The sequence below is a fragment of the Jaculus jaculus genome, chromosome 10 (assembly GCF_020740685.1).
Source record: "Jaculus jaculus isolate mJacJac1 chromosome 10, mJacJac1.mat.Y.cur, whole genome shotgun sequence".
Lineage (NCBI taxonomy): Eukaryota > Metazoa > Chordata > Mammalia > Rodentia > Dipodidae > Jaculus > Jaculus jaculus.
The window spans coordinates 103,146,723-103,169,613 of NC_059111.1; the positions used below are offsets into that span (position 1 = coordinate 103,146,723).

At 40.8% G+C, this 22,891-nt stretch overlaps 1 protein-coding gene across 1 annotated transcript; it reads right to left on the reverse strand.

The window, feature by feature from the left end:
- Positions 1 to 7,363: 7,363 nt before the first annotated feature.
- LOC101614021 (cationic trypsin-3) lies at positions 7,364 to 11,066 on the reverse strand. Its single transcript, XM_004661157.2, has 5 exons — positions 11,027 to 11,066; positions 9,955 to 10,117; positions 8,686 to 8,939; positions 8,008 to 8,144; positions 7,364 to 7,513 (listed from the first exon to the last, which is right to left on the reverse strand). The coding sequence occupies exons 1-5, from the start codon at positions 11,064 to 11,066 to the stop codon at positions 7,364 to 7,366; spliced, it is 744 nt and encodes a 247-aa protein (XP_004661214.1).
- Positions 11,067 to 22,891: the final 11,825 nt, after the last annotated feature.

Below are 22,891 nucleotides of genomic sequence, written 5' to 3' on the forward strand. Positions count from 1 at the left end.
GGTTGCCCACTGGGTCTGGAATAGGCAGTAGACTGAGGATTTTTCCTCCACTTGTATTTATTTATACCTCCATGTCTGCCATTGACGCCCATGGTCTCAGGTGCCAAAAAGCGATTTCACTGGACAGTCACAAATTAAATTTAGAACTCAATTCTGTGACCACTGAAAGATGATTCAGGACTTAAACATCCACATGTCTCTACTTTTCCAGATGGTTTTGGGAAAGGAAGCTGCAAATACACCTGGTGGGAACTGCTTCTCAAAAAAGGAAAACATGTTGGGATGAGGGCAGAGGATAGGGCTTCAGGTTCCCAGATTCCCAGACCAAAATCATGGCATTTTCTTGTCTTAAGTGTGAACAGTTTTCCTAGGGAGTTTCTTAAAGATTGAACCCTTGCTCTGTTGGCTGTTTCATAATTATATGTGTTGTCTTAGTGTACTCCTGATCTTATGTATCCATGCCAATTTTCCTTTTTCTTCTTTCAATTTATTTATATATACAAGGAGAGAGATAGAGGGAGGGAGGGAGAGAGAGAGAGAGAGAGAGAGAGAGAGAGAGAGGGAGGGAGGGAGAGAGAGAGAGAGAAAGAGAGAGAGAGAGAGAGAGAGAGCTGCCAGGGTCTTCTGCTACTGCAAATGAACTTCAGATACATGTGTCATATTATGTATCTGATTTTTATGTGGGTACTGAGGAATCATACTCAGGACATTAGGCTTATAAGAAAGCACAATTAACCATTGAACCATCTCTTTAGCCCCTATTATTTTTTAGTAGAAACAAAGTTGTTCTCCTTATAGAAGGAATAGTTGTCTCATTCAAATTATAATAGATTTAAAGGTAAAAGTAAAACAATAACATTAACTTTCACTTACCTAAACCCTACATTATGTCAAGAATTTAGGAATCTCCTATAGCCTCATGATCCCAGAAATCAGTTATACACAGTTTACTGCAGAGCACATGAAAATTATTCAATGGCAAACTATAGAAATAAGTACTTCTTACTTTTTAAATGATGATTACTGTGCATACTATGTGCATACTTTTTAAATGATGATTACTGTACATACTATGTGCATACTATGTGCATACCATGTGCATACTATGGTACATGCCAGTAATTGCTACACTAAGAATGAAAGGCAGGAGGATTGAGAGTTTGAGGCCAACAATGTAGCAACTTCAAGGGCAACTTGGGCAATGAATTAAGATTCTGTCTTAAAGAAATATAATTAAAATAAATTATAGTATTTGTTTTATTCTATTATTAATTCTGATGCCAATCTCTTAGTGTATGTCATTTATAAATTAAACTTTTTAAATTATTTATTTATTTATTTGGGAGAGAAGGAGAGAGAATGGGTTTGTCAGGGCTTCCTGCCACTGCAAATGAACTCCAGATGCATGTGCTACCTTGTGCATCTGGCTTTCATGGGTCCTGGGGAATCAAACCAAGGTCCTTTGGCTTTGCAGGCAAGTGCTTTAACCATTAAGCAATTTCTCCAGCCCTAAATGAAACTTCTTATTTTTTCTTTTGAGGTACAGTCTCACTGTAGCTCAGGTTGACCTGGAATTCACTATGTAATCTCAGGGTGTCCTTGAACTCACAGTGATCCTCTAATTCTGCCTCCTGAGTCCTGGGATTAAAGGCATGTGCTACCACACCTGGCTCTTAAACTTATTAATTTGATATACTTGTGTTTGTGTGTGAATTCTATATAGGATTTAATTCTATCTGCCATTTCATATATTTTTCCTGTAGGCCTTGAACTGTATTCCTTATAGATTAGGGGTTTGAGTGTTCTAAGATTTTTGCCTATATATAATTAACAGTTCTCCTGACAGCCATACAGATACTATTATATTTCTTACTCTACACTGACAACTTTACAAAAGTTGTGTTGTAATATTTACAACTTAATATATGGGCAAAGGAGATAAAGAGAAGTCATACTTTTTTTTTTGGTTTTTTTGAGGTAGAGTTTCATTCTAGTACAGGCTGACCTGGAATTCACTGTGTAGTCTCAGGGTGGCCTCCAGTTTACGGCGATCCTCCTATCTCTGCCTCCCAATCCTGGGATTAAAAGCATGTGCCACCATGCTTGGCTTGAAATCAGACATTTTTAGCTGAATATATATATTTTTTAAAAATATTATTTATTTATTTATTTGAGAGCGACAGACACAGAGAGAAAGACAGATAGAGGGAGAGAGAAAGAATGGGTGCGCCACGGCTTCCAGCCTCTGCAAATGAACTCCAGATGCGTGTGCCCCCTTGTGCATCTGGCTAACGTGGGACCTGGGGAACCGAGCCTCGAACCGGGGTCCTTAGGCTTCACAGGCAAGCGCTTAACCGCTAAGCCATCTCTCAAGCCCTTTATCTGAATATTATTAATGCAGTGCTCAATTCATTGGAGTAGACACGCAGAGACTGTAGGGTAAGGGGGTATGAGATGGATTTTTCTTTTTTTTTAATCACTGAATCATTTTATTCAGGGAAAGTAAAAAGCATGGACATAACACAACAATTTCTTTAAATATTTATTAATTTTTTTCTACAGCTCAATTCTCCTGTGGAAATAATCTGAAGATAAAACAGCACTTACTCCTTACAGAGAACAGAAGATCTGTGGCACATTACCTTTGGAAAGATCTTTTGAAAAGTGTTCATTTAAAACACAAACTATGATTCTCTCACAGATCATCTCTGTCTCTTCCAGAGGACTACAAGGCAGCTAAACTTTATTCACAAAAGCCCCGAGTTGCAGTTCTGGTGCCATTAAGCAATGGGAAATTTCCAAACCGCCTGTAGATACCTACAATGTTACAAGATAAAGCAGCACTGGTCTTTCTGTAAATACTGGGAAATTCCCAAGCAGTTTCTAAATGATCACAAAGCTAAGAGATATACCAAAAGCAATAAAATGAAGCTACATATTTTCTCTTTGCCCCCCCCCCCCCCAAGAAAGAGCAGGTAGCTAACAGTAAAATGTGGTCATCTGTACTATTTCGGGGCCATGTATGCGCCTGACACTGAAGGAGGAGAGGAGAAAGCGATCTTTTCTTAGGCAGTTTCAGTTAGGGATTAAAGCTCTAAGAGAACAGAGATGCCGCCCCACATGCCATCTCGCCCTAATATAAAAGTGGAATTTGGCAGAAATGGAACCCATCACTTCATGCTGCCCTGAATAGCACGCTGCCTAGACAGACAGTCAGGATGGGCTGGCCCAGATATCCACCCTCTAAATTCACCTGCCAGTTAGGTCTTCCCCTTGCCGACAAAGGCTCCTGTCTTCTTCCTTTTCAGGAATTCCACCTTACCCCACCCAGCTCCGCTCAGCTCAGCTTCTTGGCTTGGCATGTCTACCCGTCTTTGCTGGGGCCACAAGGTTTCATGTGAGTCTGGCTTCCCCCCACCTAGTCTGGCTGGGTGGGTTGGAGGGGAAGAATATAAAACTGTTCCTTGGTTTGGGTGGCTTTTCTTCTTCTGTCTGCTCTATAGTGTAGGGTGACTTCTCTCTTTGATGACATGTATGATTTTCCTCTGGGTTCTGAATCTGCCATGGGCCGGTTCTTCCCAAGTTTCCCTACACAAGTGCCCAGATTCCACTTCCCACATGCCAGCAGCTTGGCTCTAGTCTCTCTTTAAAAGCCTCAGCTTCTCTCAAGTGTGCATATCTGCAGATTTACCCTAATTTCTCTTTGAAAGCCTCCGTTTCTCTTAAGCCTACATACTTGTGACTCTACTCCAATTCCCCCCCAAACCTCAATTTCTCTTAAATGAATCTCATAAATTATGCAGTGTTTCTAAACGAGAAAGTATTTCCACAATACAGTTTGTTTCCTGAACCCCACAATTTGTGGTTTCCCTTCAATAAACTTCATAATCCATAATTTATCATTCTTGAGTCTGTATCAATTCTTTGTTAAAAGTAGGACAGAATTCTGGAAGACCCCATCCTGAACCCCCAAATCCTGCATCACTACTCCAGGTAACAATGACTCTTCTGTCCCCTGCAGAAATGGCACTAGACATGTGTAACAGTTGCTTTTCTTCCTCACTATGACCAAAATATCTGACAAGAAGGAACTCAAAGGAAGAAATGTTATTTTTTGCTCAAGGCTTAGGGGATATAGTCCAGGAGGATGGGAAAGGCATGGCTGAGAGACCAGTTCCTGTCTACAGTATGGGAGACTACCAATTCAAATATAAGCAGAACAGGGGCCAAGGAAAGAGAATGCCAATAATTAGCTATGACATACTTTGAGTGTTAGTGGGCCCTGAAAGGAAAAGTAAGGAACAACATTGAATCTGTCTTTGCAATCTACACTTGGCTAGAGGTCAGAGAAGGGTCTGGCTTCTCCTAATCTTTTTTTTTTTTTTCTGCCTAAAGAGTTCCTTCTTCAGATCTGTTTTTTCTTAAACTTACCCTGAGTCCTTCCCTAGAAAAGATTCCCCATTTCCTGGAGGATTAAGATTCCTCAGAGAGACCTGATTTCCTATGTAGAAACATGGTGTCTGGGGCTGCTTAATCAAACCCTCATTCAGAACCTAGAAAAGACCCCAGTCTGGGTCTCTAGGTGGTTTTTCCCCTTCCCAGGAGCCATTAGCTTGCCTTCTCACGAACAGGAAGTCTACACATTACTTCCTCTCTCCTTCTCCTAAGCACTTTAATATTTACAATCACAAAAATAAAAATCTCTCTAAAATCACCCTCTGGTCTGAGGATTTTAATTCTTTGAGTTAATAAGACAAGAGCTTGGAGGCCACAGACTCTGTGGAAGTTTTGTGTGACTGTGACAGTCTGGCGCCCATACTTCTGATACAGCCTAGTCAAGATCCAAGAAAGGCTCTAATGCCCTCAAAGACTCCAAAACCCTCCTACCATATTGAGGCAGTGCCAGAGAACCCCAATTCCTGTATCAGCTGGCTTTTTCCTTTTTGAGAGACTCTAACCCATGGATGGAGCCTCCCACATTTGGGGCAGGACTTCTCAGTTTATCGTTTCTGAAAATAACCTCACAGATACACCCAAAGGTGTGTCTCACCAATGCCACAGGTATACCTTCATCGAATCAAGTTGACAATTACAACTAGCTCTCACAATCTATATTTGTAATGTTTCGGATCATGTATTTGCCCTCATATTCTATAGGGTGAATGCCTATGACTAACCCTACAGGTAGCATTTCTTACCTTGTACATGCATGCAGAAGTGTATGAGCCTGTATTTTTCATACATGGGTTTAGTTCTCCCTCCTAGAAACCTGTGTCCCCCCTGACTCTCCCTTGACCCTCAAGAAAAGTCACAATGAACAAAAACTTGTGGCAGTTAGTTCTTTGTTCTTCTTTCCAGTTTGCCTGTGGTATTCTTGGTAAGGTGTAATATCCTTTTGTTATACTTCTGTTTATACTTACTTATTTGAGAGAGAGAGGCAGATAGAGACAAATATATACAGGGGGATGAGTACTCCAGGGCCTCTAGCCACTACAAGTGACCTCCAGATACATGGTCCACCTTGTGTGTCTGGTTTACGTGGGTCCTGGGGAATTGAACCTGGGTCCTTAGGCTTCACAGGCAAGCGCCTTAAACTCTAAGCCATCTCTCCAGTCCCTGCTATTGTCTTATTAAAAAGCAAGCTACTTTTTCTCTTTGTCTCTGATGAACATATCTCTAAATGCGAGGGAATTTCCAGTCGCTGTTGACAAGTCTTTATCTAAGGGTTCTATCCTCGGTTCCTTATCCTAGTATCCCCTGCAAGGAGATCTTTGCTGGTGAAAAGAGATCGACTTTGAGGTAAATGTGGCACAGATTTAGAGGTGTTGGCCTGGGAAACCTTAGAATCTTGTAAGCAGAGCTTCATGAGAGATTTTAGAGGTAGTTCAGAAGATGAAATTCTGATATAAATGAAGACGGTTAAGACTGCACAAATCATGGTCTTTCAGATGGGAATGAGGGGTAGGAATGAGAACTGGACTAGAGGCCATTCATAGTACACTGTGGGAAATAAAAAGAAAACTGTTTTCTGCCCATAGCCTGATAACTTGAGTAAGGCTGATGCAAATTTAATAAAGTAATCTAGTTGGTAGAGGACATTTCAGAACACCTCACGATTCAGGGTGTGAGATGATTATTACTTGTTCTTTTAGTCAAGTTTACAGTGAGAATTTTGCCCCCCTCCAAAAAAATAAAAAAAAAAAACAGTACAGGATATTGACAGGATATTTGCCCACCAGGATTAGACAGAAAGCCCTGTTACTGAAGACACCACATGCTATGATTTCAGGACACTGGGAAATTGAGCTGAAACTGAGCTGGAAGCCTCCCCCACACTGCCTAACTGTCACAGGGCTAGAAAGTGTTATACAATCTGCTTGCAGAGAAAAGTTACCAAAGTCTTAATAATAATAGGTCCTGAAAGGTATATAACTGGCAAGCCAGTCAAGATGTGATGACATGACATGTCTGTGTTCAAGCCCTATTATGTGAAAGACACCACAGATAACCATGGTGATCAAGGGCAGAGACTTCTGCTACAAACACTTCTGTGGGTGATCAGTGGGGCAGCAATGCTTTGGAGGAGATGAGGTGAGAGAATACATCAGCACATGCAGTCTGTCTAATCAGAGCTAAAGAGCAGCAGTTAATACCTGGGAGCTTAGAGATTGATGACCTCTGGGCAATATGACTATTTCTTGTGACGAATGGTGTTTGCTCCTTTGCCCATATTTTAATTTCTGAATAAGTTAAACTGGGCTTTGAGCTGAGGTTGAGAAGAGAGTAGACTGTGCTTTCTGTTGAAGCAACAGTCCAGTTGCAAACGAGAGGGCTTTTGAGAACAGGAACCTAGGGCTACATGAATGCTTTGAGAGGATATAGCTTCACAAAGTTTGAGAAATACTGAATAACAAAGAGAAAGAGAGAAGCTTGGTTGTAGAAGTAGCAATGCAGGACTCATTACAGCTCCACGTGCACCGTGTGAATGATGCACAGCACGTTAGTGCCATCATCTCACCAGTGATGAGTACACGTCCTACGCTGAAGATGCCATTCCATGTGTGTATAACAGCCAGTATCATAACACCATGTAGTACTTATCTCATATGTTAATAAATTACCAAATCATTGAATAAAATACTAAATATCCTTCCCAGTTGTCATCATAAAACAGTACAACTCTGTGCATATTTTCATTTAGCCAGAAGTGTTGACATTTATCAAAACCACAAAGCCCATACTAGAACAAGTGTGGGCAGGACAAAATCATTTTTTTAAATTTTTTTTATTTTGATACTGATTGGGGCATAGTCTTAAGGTCGGGTTAACTACAAGGGAAAGGCTCATGAAAACGTAAAGACATTTAGTTGGAAGCAATAGTCTGCTGGATCCAGTTCACGTAGTTGCACACCTTTGTGTAGACACCAGGTTTTCCTTTCAAAGCACAGCCATAGCCCCAGGAGACAACACCCTGGAGTTGTCCATTGCAGACCACAGGGCCACCAGAGTCACCCTGAGTGACAGAATAAAAGTAATCAGAAGTGTATTTAAGTCCAAGTGGGAGAGCGAGCTCCAAGGGGTACCTCTATTATGCTGGATGATTTTTCTCAGGCCGCCTGCCCTCTGTGACCACCTGTATACCTGGAAACTCAGGCTTCAACTTTCTGATTGTGTGACTGTACACCCCAACCTTTTTCTTTAGTAAGCCTGCACACTACAAAGAAGACAGGACTTGGGGATATTGAAATTGTCCCCCATAGCTCTGTTCCTTTCTCCAAGGTTCATTCCACACTTCCAGTTCCAAAGGGTACGTGGTTGCAATTACTGTCTTGCCCTCCATCTAACGTGTATTCGCTATTATTATAGAGACAAGCTACAATGAATCCATGTCTCCTACTCTCTTTCCAACACTCTTAGAGACAGTGTGAGTGTTCTACTTTTCAGAAGAGAAGAAAAAGGACCTAGAAGAAGAATGACTGGATGGAGACTGATGACAGATAAACTTACCTGGCAAGAGTCCTTTCCACCCTCCAGGAAGCCCATGCAGAACATGTTGCTAGTGATCTTGCCAGGGTAGGAACTTTTGCAAGAACTGTCTGAGAGGACAGGGGCTTTCAGGCACTGAAGAAGTGAAGGGTACTTAGCTGTTGAAAGCAAGAGAGAAAATGGAAGATGATCTACAGTGTTCTTGGAAACTTCTTTCCAGACCCATCTCTTCTCATTTCATCATGTCCTCATGTATTTTTTTCAACTCATTTATAATTTGTTGAACCTTAAAAATTTTTTCCAAGCAGTTCTAATCAGCATTTTAACCAAAATCTGACACAAACATTAATGTTGACAGATCTTATGCCCAGAGTTCTTCAAGCAGATGCACACTTCAGGGACATGTTCCCTGACCTCTGGTCCACTAGCCACCTTCATTTCTAATTCTCACTACACCACTCACCACATTTCAGTTAAGCATCTTGACTTTTCTTTTCTAACAGTTCATTTTGTTTTGCTTTCTGTGCAGTCTCAGTACAAGCATTTTCACCTTCTAGTTGGTATATTCTAAGACTGTGTAGGTCTGAAACTGTTCTCACATACCGTTGCATTGAGAGAAGATCATGAACCAACTGAGTCCTAACATGCCTTTCATTTCTAATATCCCCATAGTTTCACTTATAGCCCAGTGCTACTTACTGCCACTGCTCAGGGTGTTGCCCCATCCAGACACAAGGCAGCTAGTGCCAGAAGATGGACAGGATCTGGGCAGAGAGACAGTGGACACTCGAGAGTTGAGGGCGGCAGGTGTGTTCAGCTTGATCAGCATGATGTCGTTGTCATAGGTGTCTTTGTTGTACTTGGGGTGGCGGATGATCTTGGCTGCATCGATGAACTGCTCCCCACCCTCATACACATCGATGTTGTGTTCTCCCAGACGCACCTGGATCCGGCTGCGTGGAAGGATAAACAGCTTTCTGACCGTCCATCTCGAATTCCTCCCTCCTCCCCCAATTTCCCCATCACAAGTGTAAACATAAATGGTACTCCTCTTGAGCATTTATTCACACAGGTAATTTTTTAATATTATGTTTTAATTTGTTTATTTGAGAGAGGGAAAGAGGCAGAGAGAGAGATAGAGAGAGAGAGAGAGAGAGAGGAAGAGAATGGGCGCACCAGGGCCCCCAGCCACTGCAAACGAACTCCAGACACATGCGCCACCTTGCGCATCTGGCATACATGGGTCCTGGGGAATTGAACTGAGGTCCTTTGGCTTTCCAGCCAAGTGCTTTAACTGTTAAGCCATCTCTCCAGCCCTTATACAGGTAATGTTTCTGGCTTGCAGCAGCATTGTGCATGCACTCCCATCCGGTGTGCAGGTCAGAGGGTTCTTTATGTCTGTGACTCTGCCAGTATAAGTTCTCGGCCCACCATCATGTTAAATAGGATGGGGCTTCAAATGATACTACTGAACACTTGGAGATGGAGAGGTGAAGGGGATTTTTGGAGACGAATGGTAGCTTCCACTTCTACTCTGGCCATGATCACTGAGTTTCACAGGAAAACAAGGTGGAAGTCAGAGATAAAACAGAAGATTATGGGAGTAGAGTTACTTACACACATTTGTGTTGTACTAAAAATATGTGTTTTATTCCCTCCATATAAGCCCATTTCCCTGTTAGGATACATTTATTAGGGCTATCCACTGTTTTCTACTCTGAATGTCCCTCTATGGAATCCCTTCCATGTCTTTAGTGCAATCATTTAGGAAGAAAGCAGTATATTTTAAAAGAAACACTGTCTGTAAATGTCTCTCAGCATGTCATCCAATTGTTGAGGAACATTCAAGCTCTTATTATCTAAATGTTTTCCCTTGCAGTATAACTATACACTACCCTAATTATGCTTAGATGGGAGTAGAGGACAGATTATCTTTAGGGTACAGAAGTGTGAATATTGGTCACTCACGATTTGTAGCAGTGAGCTGCTGAGACAACCCACTGAGAGTTGATGAGGGAGCCACCACAGAAGTGGTAGCCACTGTTCAGGGACACCTGATAGGGGAGAGAATTCTTCTGACAGGTGTAGCCTCCAACAATCTTGTCATCATCATCATCAGTGGGGAGAGCAACTAAGAGAAACATTTAAGAGAGGAGGTCTTACACCCACGTGCCCTGTGGAACTTCCATTTCATAATTGTTTCGCAGGCTAATATTTTGTTGTCTTACCTCGTCAGTAAATGGTGGCTTTAAGGTATTTGGATTCAAAATATTTTTATGCTTATAACTTAAGCTGTTCTTAAATCCATTTAAATAATTATCCACATATTTGGTTTGCTTTTTTAGGTTTGAACAATATATTAGGCAATACACATACACACACACACATACACACTCACAGGCATATTTTTAAAACAGGATTCTTTTCAGACAAAGTACTGCTAGGCAGCCATTTGGCTGGATAGCTTTAGATTGATCTTGCTTGGGGCTTATTGCAGTAGTTGGGATGATGGGATTAGCATCACTATGTCCATAAGGGAAGAAAATGTTTCAGTAACCACATGAGAATATTCTGTCCTAGAAACGATATAGTTCTTGCCTTTTGTTCTTCTGATTTCTCTCATTGGCTGCCACCAGGACATTATAGATTTCCCTTTGTAAGCATTCTTCTCTTCCCAGTGATCTTTTTACATTTATTCATCTCCTGAGCCTTATGGAGTAGGGACCACTGATACCAAGTGGTAGAGCACTTGCTTAACCCAGAATGCATTGGTCCTGCATTCAATTCCCAGCCACACCTCCCCTGCATAAAAATATAACTTAGATGGTATTAAAGTGGAAATAATCATTTCTCTTACTTTCAAACAACTGAGTGATATATGAGTTCGCATCAGTCCAAAATTTTGTCCATGAGAAATAAATTATATTTTCCTAGCCATAGGCCAAATCCCTGGAGATTCAGCAATCATTGTAACCCTGCACAAAGCAATGAATTTGTTGCATGACTGATCCTTACTGACTTGTGCATTTGAAAGACTCACCGGCTGCTCCCAGGAAAGCAAGGAAGATTAAGGTCTTCATGCTTGCTCGCTGTAACTGGAGTGGATGATAGGACAAGGCTTTTCATCCACAGCTATTTATACCTGGAGAGTTTTCATTAACACCCATGGCCAAAGGTGCCAAAAATGTGATTTCACTCGAAACTCAGAAATCGAAGTTTAGAAATCAGTTTGGTAACAGATGGATTATAGCCCTGGAAAATTTAAAGATCAACATTTCTTTTTTCTTCCAGAAGGTTGTGGGAATGAATGGGACAAACACACCTGGTCGGCATTGTGGAATTGCTCTCCACACGTGGGAGCTGGGGTAAGGCCAGAAGACAGGAGTGCAGCTTCCCAGTTTCTCAGGTAGAAGTTGCAGGTACTTTGTGGTTTTAAGTGTGAACATTTTTTATTAAAGGAGTAACAAAAATTTTGGCTTTAAATGACTCTATTTAATGAGCATATACTTTTTCTTATAATATTTCTAATCCTATAACCATAATTTCGTTATTATCAGGGAATTTTTCTGAGGAAAGCAAAGTTGTCAGTATTTGAAATTTTGATAGATAAAAGTTAAAGTAAGAGAATGAAAAAAAAAATCCTTGCATTTATACAGAGCTATATTTTAGGGGGTATAGTTGTCCTATCATTTTTGCTTTCACTTGATCATAGTCAACTATGACCAAAATTATTAAAAGTATCATCTGTAGAGCTGGGCGTGGTGACACATGCCTTTAATCCCAGCACTTGGGAGGCAGAGGCCTCCTGAGACTACAGAGTGAATTCCAGATCAGCCTGGGCTAGAGTGAGACCCTACCTGAAAAAAAAAAAAAAGTATCATCTATAAATTGGGAATTCATAACTTTAAATAAGTTTATCATAGCATGTTTCTATATTTATTCTGTTTATTATTATTCTATATTTTAGTAGTTTTTGTATTCAGTCTTTTCATATATGTGATTTTTAAACTAGATTTTTTCATAAGATATGCACCTATATAGGATAATTTTTATACACCTGGATATACACACACATATGATATTGTACTATTGGCAATTTCAAGCATCAACTTGGCATCTCCAGTGGGTAAAGGATGGGGATACTCTGTTCTAACTATTACATTTCCTAGATTAATTTAGTAAAACAGGTAAGAACCATATAGTATATCCATCATAATGACCACTGAACAGAAAGGAAAATAAGAAACGTAATGTACACATTACTTGCCAAAAAAAAAAAAAAAATCACTAAACTAGCACCTGGCAGAATCAAGATTCCAGCTCAGGAACTTAGCATCAGGGTCTGGAATCTTACCAAGTGACACAGAGATCTTAGTTGATGAAAAGGCAGCTGAAAGTCATAAAGTACTTACTGCGCTCCCAGCTCTGGGGAAGAGCTAGCCATGCATCAAGCCATTCAGGCAACACACATGACTACAGAGGAAGCCTTGTAGTCTTCATAATTTAATACATGGTGTGAGGAAAGCGCTTGGGCATCAATCTTTGAAAGCTTTGTACGCATTGTGATTAACTCAGCCTTTAAAACCCAACAACCTAATTTCTGGGCCAATGTCATCTACTGTGAGAGTCTAAATGAAAATGAAGGAATATGTGATAGTTTGGAAAAGTCAAGAAATGATTTCTTAAAACAGTAATTGCTAAAATTAATGGAGAAAGACCAAAATATCAAACATCAGGGAAACTTCCCTTGTGGTCCTCATGGTTGAAGCCAGAGCACTACACATGGTAGTCATGGATGCTATCAACTGAGGTACATTTTCAGCCCCATCTTATTTTATTTTGAGACTGGTTCTTGTTAAGTTCCTCAAGTCATATTCATAACCCTGCCTCCTCTCCCAGGTAGGAGTATGAACTACTATGCCTGGTTATGAGAACACCTTCACAAGAAGTAACCTTCTACCTAACTATAGCAGCAAGATTCTACACCTATACAATAGGTCTGGTGTCATGTACCCAGCACGCATGTAAGTCAACTGTACAAGGTGGCACATTCATGTGCAGTTCATTTACAGTGGCAGAAGACCCTGGTGTACTCTCTCTAAGGCCCTGGTGTGCTATCTCTCTCTCCTAAATAATGAATAAATAAAAGGGTGAAAAAGAAGAAAGCCAGCTGAGGGCCTGATTTCTCTTCTCCCTCTTCCCTTTCTTCCATGACGTGAACCACTCCGCTTGGTCTCACCCGCCCCCCACCATGATGGACAAACCCCTCTGAAATCATATGCCAAATTCATCTTTCTTCTCCTAAATTGTAACAAGGAAAACTCATACTTTAGTGAATAACTAAACCTTTACACCATTGACATTTGGGGTGAGTGATTTCTTTTTGTGGAGGACTGTTCTGTGGTCTGAAGGGTGTTCATCTGAATTCTTTCACTCGAGATAAAGAGAGCACTATCCATTTCTTGCAGCTGTGATAGCCAATGCCAAACCAAATGTCCAAGATATTGCCATATGTGCCCACTGAAGCAAAATTGACCTCGGTTGAAAACTCCAGCTTTAAGAGAGGAGGAAAAATGGGCAAAGGGGGGTGTTTGTTTCTAAAGCTGTAGTCACAGAAAATACTTATGTTTTGGGACAATAAATGGAGCTCATAGTAGGGACTGGCTGTGAATTGACACTTAAGAATCAGAAACAATTAAGAAGCGGGAGAAGGAGCAGGGCCCAGAATGAGCTTGGGGCGTCTTCTCATTCCCTTCAGTCATCTTCCACACTGACACCTTCTCTCTGATCTGGTGGAGGCTGAACAATCCTTCATCACTCTCTGAACTTCCCTAGAGCCTCATCAGAAATTGTGATCTATAAGAAAATCAATCTCCAAGCAGAACTACCCTCCCCACAATAATTGGCTTACATACCGCTGTGCTCCTAGCTTGGTTTTATCATGTGGACTTCCTTCAGGAGGGAATGAATGGAGGGGTTCAGAGTGGAGGTCCATCCACGATAATATGCAACATTTCTTTCCTTGTAAGCCCAAGGAAAAGGAACACTGCTTCTTAAAATTTTTATTTTTTCTCAATTTTTTAAAACATTTTTTTATGATTATAAAATATATCCCATGGTAATACCCTCCCTCTCCCCTTTTCCCCTTTGAAATTCCATTCTCCATCATATCCCTTCCTCATTTCAATAAGTTTCTCTTTTATTTTGATGTCGTGATCTTTCCCTCCTCTTATGATGGTTTTGTGTAGGTAGTGTCAGGCACTATGAGGTCATGGATAGCGAGGCCAATTTTTGTCTGGAGAGAGCACATTGTAAGGAGTCCTACCCTTCATTTGGCTCTTACATTCTTTACGCCACCTCTTCCACATTAGACCCTGAGCCTTGGAAGATGTGATTGAGATGTTACTCGGTACTCTAGTCACTTCTTTCCAGCACCATGATATCTTCTGAGTCATCCCAAGGTCACTGCCACCTGAAAAGAGAAGATTCTTTACCCAAAATGAGAGTAGCTTAATATAAGGGTGTGAATATTAAGAGAAGTGCTTACTAGTCAGTTTGATAAGCAGAGTATATATATTTATCCAGACATCAGCAGATGGTACACCCCTAGGGCTCATGACTACCCCTGTTTTAAGTTTTCAGTATCAGGGATGTATTCCCTCCCTTGGAGCGGGCCTCCAGTCCAGTTGGATGGCAGTTGGTTTCCACCATGACAGACGTGCCACTATTGCACCCATTGACTCATTTGGCCGGGCTGGCCAATTATAAAGCTTGCAGTGTCCACTGTTGAATATCTTCACTGGTGGTGTATCTTTCTCCCATTGAACTGCATGTAGAATGGCTTCTTCCAGCTTTCTGTCAGCTGGTCTACATGGAGGAGGTTATCAGCTCAGTTCTAGCAGGATTTCTCAGCCCAAGTATGTGGAGTCTTCAGCAATATTTTTTTTTTGGACTGGTATGTGGGTCCTTTAGCCATCAAAGCAGTAGTAGGAATGTGAGTAAAAACACCAAATGGTGATCTCCAACCTTCTGTGGCTTCAGCACAACTCCCCAAACCTTTTTCATGTTAACCACGCAGCACAGTCTCTGAACGTTGTCATATTTTGATTGCTGAGCAGGCTTCTTTTTCTTAATCTCTTCCCAAATAGTAATGTTGAATTCTCATGTAACGGCAACATTTTGTTTTATCGACTTTAAAGTGAATGCCTTCTCCTAAAATAAAATAGTCCATACTAACTGCAATCATGTTGATGACTAAAAATGATGAGCCCACCACACCTCAAGAAATAATAATAATGATGAGCCCACCACTCTTTGAGACACAAGATGGTCAATAAAAGGAGGGTGGGCTAAATCCAGAATCACCGATGGTGGTGGCTGTGATAGTTCCCTATGAATGGGAGGGATATGGGCAGAGAAGAGCTGCTCAGGATAATAAGGGAAAGTGTTTAGAGAAATTATTTCTATTTAAGAGACCAGGGAAAGCCTGGATCTGTATAAGAATATGTAATTAATGTAAAGCTATGGAACAAATTTTAAAAATAATCACACTGATATATTATTATGTAGGTTCTAAGGCCTATATGGTGGCCTGTACTTCTGAGATTCTATGACCCTTTCTGTGGTGTTTGACACTAAATAACTGAGCTGAAATTTCCTTGACTCAATCATGTATTATTGTCTGTGTGTTGTGCATAAAACTTCTGTTCTCAGTGACATTAGTGAACTGTTATTTATAGCCAACACTGATTATAGTGCACAGTGCTGGGCTATCCTCTTCTCAGCCAGGTCCCGTAATGACTGTCATGTGCTATGGGGAATTTTCATTTTCCTTTGCCCAGAGAAGTGTGTTGGCATCTACAAATTTTCTTCTATCTACAAATACATGGTGGCACAGAGGTGTGAGTTCATATTTAATTAGTCTGGATTTGATATCTCTCTTTCCCATGCACATGGCTTAGCAGCACTGGAAAACTATTTAAACTTGTACCTCAGCTGGGGCCTGATTGCGTTCAAGTAAATAAAATAATGTTTGCTTTAGCAGAAACAAGACTCCTCAAATTCGAAAGAGAATTGCATGCTATTTTTCTCCATGGACTTTATTTTTATTTTTATTTTTCGTAGATTTTTCTGCTACCTTCATGGCAGTTCCAGGGTCTTTTTCTGCTGCAAATAAATACCAGATACATGTCCCACTCTTTGTGTGCAGTCATGTGTTGGTATTGGGGAATGAAACTTGGCTCAGTAAGCTTTGCAAGCTCTGTGTTAAAGTGAGAGACCTTGATGACTCAGTAAATCAGGAAGAGAGATTGAGAAAGACACCCCAATGTCAACCTCTGGCCTCTACATACAGATAGACACTTGCCAGTATCTTTAACTACTTAGCCACTTCCCTGGATCCCCATCTTGGCTTTTATCACTATGGTATACATAGAAATTTCCAAATAAAACTTTTCTTCAAAAATTTACCGGCCTATTTAATATATGATGCAAACAATAAAGTGCTTAATAATATGATGTAAGAGCAGATAAAGTGCAGAGGGAAACAGGTATAAAGTATGCACTTCTGACATGACATTGATGCTAATCTGAGGGTCCACTCTCAAGTGAATTTTTTAAAAGATATGTTATTTACTCATTTAGAGAGAGAGAGAATGGGAGCACCAGGGCATCCAGCCACACACAGCAAACCAACTCCAGACACATACCTCCCCTTATGCATCTGGCTTACGTGGGTCCTTGGGAATTTAACCTGGGTCCATAGGCTTCACAGGCAGGTGCCTTCATCGCAAAGCTGTCTCTCCAGTCTTCAACAGAATTTTTTTTTTTTTTGTCTCTGTCACAGAGTAATCAGTAATACAGACTAATCAGAAGTAGAGAACAGAATATTCTTATGAAATTGGGCTCTTGAGAACTCTGCTCAAGGTTGTCATTTTGTGAGTGTGTGAAGGGGGAATTCCTAATTTTGACACATGGAATTCTCTCCATAATATTGCTTGCAAGGAAACATTTTCCATAAATGGTCAGATCAAAGTTGTTGGTGGTGTAGGTGATGCTGTCTCTGCCACAGAGGCTGAGCTATCGCACGTAAATCTAACATGAGCAACATATAAATTGTACATAGAAATATGTAAATGAATGTGTCAGTGAAACTTTTTACTTTAAAAACTAGGTTGCAGCCAGACCTTTTCTATAACTTTGCTGTAGAAGGTAGGGAATGAAGCAATTCAAATGTCTTATACCCAGAGGCTGGGGAGACGGCTTTGTGTAGAAACAGCTTGCTGTGCAAGTGTGAGGATCAGAACTCAATCCTGAGCACTCATGTCAAAAGCCAGGCGGGCAGGATGGTGTCCTGCTCCCGTGGGCAAGCTGACTATTTAGATTTGCCGAATCTCTAGCTCTAGGTTTAAGTGGGAGACCTCAACGAGTCAGTAAATGAAGTGGAGGGTGACCCCTCAATATCGGCCTTTGGCCTCCACACGCACCCTTTCACATGCGCACCGCCCCCCACACACATGCAGGCACACACGACACACGCATGCACACCACACACTCTGCATGTAAAAATTTAAATCAGTAGCATAAATAAATAAATAAATGTTTATAATCAGTCTTAACATTACAGGTTGGGATATTTTGAAATTAACTTAGGATTCTTAGGAGAAACATCTCATTGTTCACTTAATTTCCATTTAGGGAGAAGAGGCAGATTGAGCATTTGGGGCTGGGGGAATCAGTGACACAGGCCTGTAGGGAAGAGAATGGCATCAAAGGGTAAGAAATAATAAAATATTGTGAAAGACGTTTAGATTTGGAGACCAGAATTTTAGTCTTCCTCTTGTCACTATTATTTTTATTCCCCCTAGATTTAAGATACTCACATAAACTGGGTACTGTCAGAGAATAATGGGCAAGTAAGACATGTTAGCACAATCTTTGGTCCACACATTATGGTTTTGTAAAATTTTCAACATAGCTAAGATAAGTGTCGCGGAATTCACTTTGAATTATTCATCTCAGCCTCTCCCTCCATCTCACAAGATAAGAAGGTAAATCATACACAAAAGAAATATTGACTTACCACAGAGGCAAAAAGGTATGAATGGGCTGGAGAGATGGCTTAGCGGTTAAGCGCTTGCCTGTGAAGCCTAAGGACCCCGGTTCGAGGCTCGGTTCCCCAGGTCCCATGTTAGCCAGATGCACAAGGGGGCGCACACGTCTGGAGTTCATTTGCAGAGGCTGGAAGCCCTGGCGCGCCCATTCTCTCTCTCTCCCTCTATCTGTCTTTCTCTCTGTGTCTGTCGCTCTCAAATAAATAAATAAATTTAAAAAAAAAAAGGTATGCATATCAGAAACCTACGCCCGTCACAACAGCAGGTACATATGTCACCATGAAACAGTTTGAAAGCTTGTGACTTTAGAATATGAGGAGAACCTACTGCATTGGTAGGCAATGGATTTAAAAGAGAGACAACAACGGTTGTGGGAACTGAAATGAAGATGCAATATGAAGATGTAAAAGATGCATCAGAACACAAGACTTGGGAAAGAACATATGGTACACACCTTATTTAAGCTTTTCATCAAGATATTCTGCTGAGGGGCTAGAGTGATGGTTTAGCAGTTAAGGCTCTTGTCTGCAAAGCCTAAGGACCCAGGTTTGATTCCCCAGGACCCACGTAAGCCAGATGCATAAAATGGCACATGTGTCTGGAGTTCATTTGCAGTGGCTAGAGACCATGGCATGCCCATTCTCTCTCTTTCATAAATAAATAAATAATTTTTTAAAAAGATATTCTATTGAGTAAATATATCCCCAAGACAATGTGGAGCATGTAGTAGGAATTCAGAGAAATGTGATGTCTTTTAATGACTCTCCACTTCCATTGCTCCAACTCTCTTTGACATACTCACCTTCACTTTATTAGATGCATTTTCTTAACAAAAATACATTTATGCCCAAAGATATATGTTACTCACAAATATTTTTATTTTATCATTTTTGAAACTGCTATTTGGGTAGTAGACAAAGGAAACTTACAGGTACCTCAAATTTCACTGTAGGAGAGACCCTGCACGTTCAGTGAGAGACAAGGTGGCGTGCAAACCATTCGGCGAGGAGCATCCTGAGGACCAGCGCGGTGGTGTCATGCCGAGTGGCTGCTTGTGGCTTAGTTAGGAAAAGGTCCTGCTTTCCCTAGGTGGGATGCTCCCTAATTTCAGCATAGGGACACTCTCAGAGATGCGAAAGTTCTCAACTGAATGTATTTTGTCTTCAGGCTCCAATTCTCATGTTCTGATGAAAGGGTTTTTCAAAGCTGTCATCTTTCGGTTATTATCTTAGGCTATATTTGCATTCCCAAGACGAACAGGTTGAGAAGGACAGGCAATACTGGCCTGGGGGTTGGCTGTCTAATATTGCTTGACTTCAGGACTTAATTTTCTAGAGGCAGTTCTGGTGTGTGCATGCTGCTGTGGTGCAGTAAAACTCTTCATTCTCGAAAAATGTCCCAGCTGGCTCAATAAATTGCATGGTTACCATAGTTACATACAAGGTCTCCTGTGAGCACCAGACCAGGAGGATAAATGCTTTTTCTTGCCTGTCATACGTCCTTCTACTCCTTGAAGACATTAATTTTCTACTGAGATAAGGTAGAGAAACTTATAAGTTGGCTGCTGGGTTTCTTACCTACACTGGAGACCATTAAGACTGGAAATTTAGTCTCTATAATTCTTTCTTACTTCAATATTGGAGGAAAAAAAGTGTTCCTAGCAATTCCTAAGAATAGAAGACAAGTTAAATTTTCATGGCATATCCCTGAATTCGCTCAGATAATGCAGAACAATGTGGTTATAGCCCCCTGTGTAACGTCCAACTTAACCAAGCCTATCCAATATAATATCCAACTTAACCAAGGGCTTGGGGAAATAGGTGCAGTATAAGAAGAAATGCTCAACTGTTCACCCACAGGGCTAGGGGGGTTCCCATTTCTCAAGCATGGTAAATATTCTTACTAAAGCATTCCTGGACATGGATCCAAAAGGATGGGGGTAAGATTTAGAAATAGACCTCCCCTGGTTCACTCATGGGTCTCTTGTTTAATAAATTTTTATGGTAATGACACAATCAACTCTAACAGAATTCTGAACCACTTGAGTGAAATGTTTATAATAATATTATAATATTATATATAATAATTATTATATGATATATAATATTATAATACAAGTGTTATATGGTTTCTTTTCTGTAAGTGTGTATCTTTGATTTTTTTTTTTTTTTTTTTTTTTTGGTTTTTCGAGGTAGGGTCTCACTGTAGCCCAGGCTAATCTGGAATTCATTATGGAGTCTCAGGGTGGCCTCGAACTCACAGCGATCCTCCTACCTCTGCCTCCCAAGTGCTGGGATTAAAGGGGTATGCCACCATGCCCCGCTATCTTTGAATTTTTATAATTGAATGTGTCATGATTTCTGTGTCCCTGTCCTATCAGTTCCCTCCCAAGTTTCATTAGGTCCAGCTTTTACCTGAGCACACCTTCTCGAGCACCTTGGGCCAACTTGTCTGCAACTGAAGTCATCAGAGCTTCCTTTTTAGCTTCTGCAAGTTCAGCGTAACTTCATCTGCATAGGTGTCTGGACTTGAAACACCAATGTCACCCTTCACTTTCTCATTTATATTACGCAGAACCTGCACTCAGTTATCAAAACTGCAAGATGCTGTCCATGTTGAAGCCTTGCGTGACTTGGATTTGCTTCCTTTAGGTGTTGCGCCCCTCCCGCCAGCAGGAAGAACACAACAACAGGATTCTTCTCAAGCACACTTTATTGGGAGCTCCTAGCTGATAGAGAGAAGGACCCCGACCCTACGGAGCGCCAAGCTTATATACTTGTGGTCATGTGATTGTAGAGTGTCGTCTGATTGGCTTAAGTCTCATCAGATGATTTTTCATCACCCAATCGGGATGGGTGAGCAACCATATTAGAATAACATCATGTGCTCATGCGCAGACAATTAGGATACAAAAGCAGTAAACAAGCTGACATGGCAAAGCCTGACGAAGCCAGCATGGCTTCCCACATTTAGGAATGCTTTCTCTTGCCTCAGTCACCAAGATGGTGCTTATGAAAGTGCTTAGTGCTGGATTTACCTTCACGCTACCTTCCACAGCAGAACAAGCTCCATAAAACAGACGTGGATCGTGTGATTCCCAGCTCTTGAGATCAGGACACATCTAAGCTCCAGAGCACAGCAGTGAAGAGTGTGCCCTGGGACTCTCCCTGTGCCTTCTCAGCATTCCTTACCTGGTCAAGCTCCCCTCTTCCCTCAGGTCTCTCACTAGAACTCTCCAGTTAAAATCAGGTCCTCCCTAGCTCTCTTGCCCATCTTTACCTTCTATTTATAATGTTTACTTCGATTCAATTATAACTTATGTAAATATCTGTTTAATGTGTGTTTGAGGCAGCTTAAAATTTCTGAGGATATAGATTATGTCTTATTTGCTCCAAATCCAGCATGTGCCTGACACATAGTAATTGTTCAGTGAGTAATTGCTAAATGAGTGGATGGAGTAATTTTATGTTTTTCCTCATAACTCTTACTCACTTAGTAAAGCTCATCCTAAGTCGTATCTTTGCTCAGAAGTAGACTCAGCACTTTCCTATGCCAGCCTTTAACTTCACTCCCCTGGTGTTGGTGTCCTGATTTATTAGATATTAAAGATCTTCTCTTGGCCTTCTTTATCTCGTTAGGGATTTATAATGTATAATGCTACTATAGTTTTGTAACTTTATTGAGAGTTTTGATTCATCTTTCTTTTCCTATTTCTTCAACTAACTATAAGCTCTGGGAAGAAATGATTTTATGTTTGAACTATGTGTTTGAAATACTACCCCTGGCATAATTGCTCCTTGCTCTGCTGGACATTCAAATTTGTATTATTTCTACCAAAGATCATCTAACCACTATCCTGGGAAATCCATCGTATCTGCTAAATCATCCCCTTGGAAATTATTCCTTATGCTGATCCAGAAAATGGTGTCTTTAGAGCTCTTTAGTATTTGCTTCTCTACCCCTGTTCCTTATAAAGATAGGTTCAGGGGAACAATAGCAAGAAGTGGTTGTGACAGGCGAGAAGAAATAGGTAATTCTGGGTTCTAAGTTAGTTGGTACATCTGTCAAGTCAAAATTCTAACATAGTAGAGACACTTCTGTCTCTTTATGTAGCAGTTAGGAATCTGAAAAGGCACCCCTAAAAGTGACTTTATGTTACCAGAAATGAACATATCAAATAGTAGTAAGCAAACCTGGACTTGGCTATTTGTAGAATAACTAGCAGAAATAGGCCTTAGAAAAGAGAAGCTGTCAAAAAGAAATACTGGGCGTGGTGGTTCGCTGCACTGAAGAAGTGGAAATCAGGCGTTTCTGTGAGTGTGTGATTTTGAGTCAGCTTGACTAGGTAATGATTTCCAAGCAAGCCTTCACTATAGAGTGAAATTCTGTTTCAAAACAAAAACCAAGCAATAAAGAAGAGAAAAGAAAAAGGAGTTGACATAGGATTCAGGAAAGGTTAGATTGCTCCAAGATCTGGCATAAACCTGTTGCCATCAAAAAAACAAAAAACAAAAAACAAACAAACAAACAAAAAACAACATTCCTCAGGCTGGTGAGATGGCTTAGCAGTTAACACACTTGCCTGTGAAGCCTATGGGCCCATGTTCGATTTCCAGGTACACAGATGCATAAGATGGCACACGCATATGGAGTTTGTTTGCATGCCCCATTCTCTTTCTCTCACTCTCCGTCTGTCTACCTCTTCTTGCTCTCTGTCTCTCTTTCAAATAAATAAATAAATAAAATTTAAAAAATATCCTACTGTCGCTATCCTCAAAAGATTGACTCACTTT